We start from the raw sequence: 1,391 nt of genomic DNA, 5'->3' as shown, positions 1-1,391 counted from the left end.
GATCACCTGTTAGAGTGTAGTAAAAGACTTTTGGCAGCCATCATTCTCACAAGTATAGGGTTTCTGTTGTGCATGAACTCTCAGGTGAATCTTCAGTGAATAGGAAGTGAGAAAAGCTTTTCCACAACCTGTTTCTCTACACTGGAATCTGTACTCTCCTGAAAAGTAGATCAATCGGAGTCAATATAGTATCCCACAGATCAGGAAGAGCAGAGTATTTTGAACACACATACACGCTTTGAAGTAAGTGCACAGACACAGATTTGTTCATCTGATTTGTTCATTTGCTCATCCAAATGTAATATAAACATCTCAAACGACAAGAAAAAATGTTATATTATTATACACCTTATATTACATTACATGATGCACCTTAATTTTTCTTACCATACCTCTGTGTGTTTTCATATGTGTGCGCAAGTTTCCTGGTGTACTATATGTACGAGAACATCCTTCGTAAGCACAGTTAAATCGGCGAGTGGTGACAGTCTTGGTGGCAGGATCAGTAGCTTGAATGGTCAGTGTAGCATGGCTAGGTTCTTCTGGCATTTGCATTCCCGACTCTCCCGGGTGTATGTGCATTACTATCTCATTCTCCCGGATTGTGTGTTGGATATACCTGAAAAGTTGATGCCTGATAATTAACAAGAAAAGGAATTATAATAAAGATCTCCAATAAAAAAGGCTAACTGGGTCCTCTTTTTAAACAACTACAACCTATACCCTTTGGGAACAAAAGTTTCTTTGGCACTAGGTATAACAAGTAGACATCCATTCTGTGTTTATATTTTACCTTATGCTCTGACTTATTAAATACTAATTTTATGATAAAACAATTGCTTAAAGGAAATATACCATTTTCTGCTGTTTAAGCTCTCTTATTATGTTCTCTTACCAGAAAATTTCAATATCACCTAAACATTTATAATATAGTTATTGTTTTTTCTTGCTCATCAGCATTTTCAGTTTGGCATGCCTTTCATTCTAGCATGTTCACAAAATATCAAATCAGCCACAGTTGTGCCCTGGCATCTATCAACCATACATCCATAGTCATTCTCTGGTTAAAAGGGGGGGATAAGTTGCACAAAGCCCTGTCTTTGGCGGCTAATAAGGCACTATGTTGTAAATTGAGGAAAAGTAAGGTGATGCTGGTTCAGCTTGTTCTACTTTCAAAATAATGGCATTCCCAAGAGGTAGTCTAAATGTTTTACATCTGCTGATATCTTATCATAGTACTGATAGAGAAACCTACATCCTGATTACTTACATTAAAATTCATATATCACTCACAAGTTAACAATACTATCAAATCATGCAAAACTATTGGGTAAAGGCTTGTCACTATTTATTCTCAACTCCATTCAGGATTCACACCACTAGGTCAGATT

The 1,391-nt window shown here is 36.4% G+C and overlaps 1 protein-coding gene across 1 annotated transcript in view; it reads right to left on the bottom strand.

The window, feature by feature from the left end:
• Nucleotides 1-1,391, bottom strand: part of LOC119586354 — a 20,517-nt gene that overhangs the window by 6,994 nt on the left and 12,132 nt on the right. The window contains 2 exon segments of the mRNA XM_037935067.1: nt 11-158; nt 393-619. Of these exon segments, the coding sequence (XP_037790995.1) occupies nt 11-158; nt 393-619 (375 nt within the window).

The sequence above is a fragment of the Penaeus monodon genome, chromosome 21 (assembly GCF_015228065.2).
Source record: "Penaeus monodon isolate SGIC_2016 chromosome 21, NSTDA_Pmon_1, whole genome shotgun sequence".
Lineage (NCBI taxonomy): Eukaryota > Metazoa > Arthropoda > Malacostraca > Decapoda > Penaeidae > Penaeus > Penaeus monodon.
This window is presented reverse-complemented; position numbering and strand designations above follow the sequence as displayed.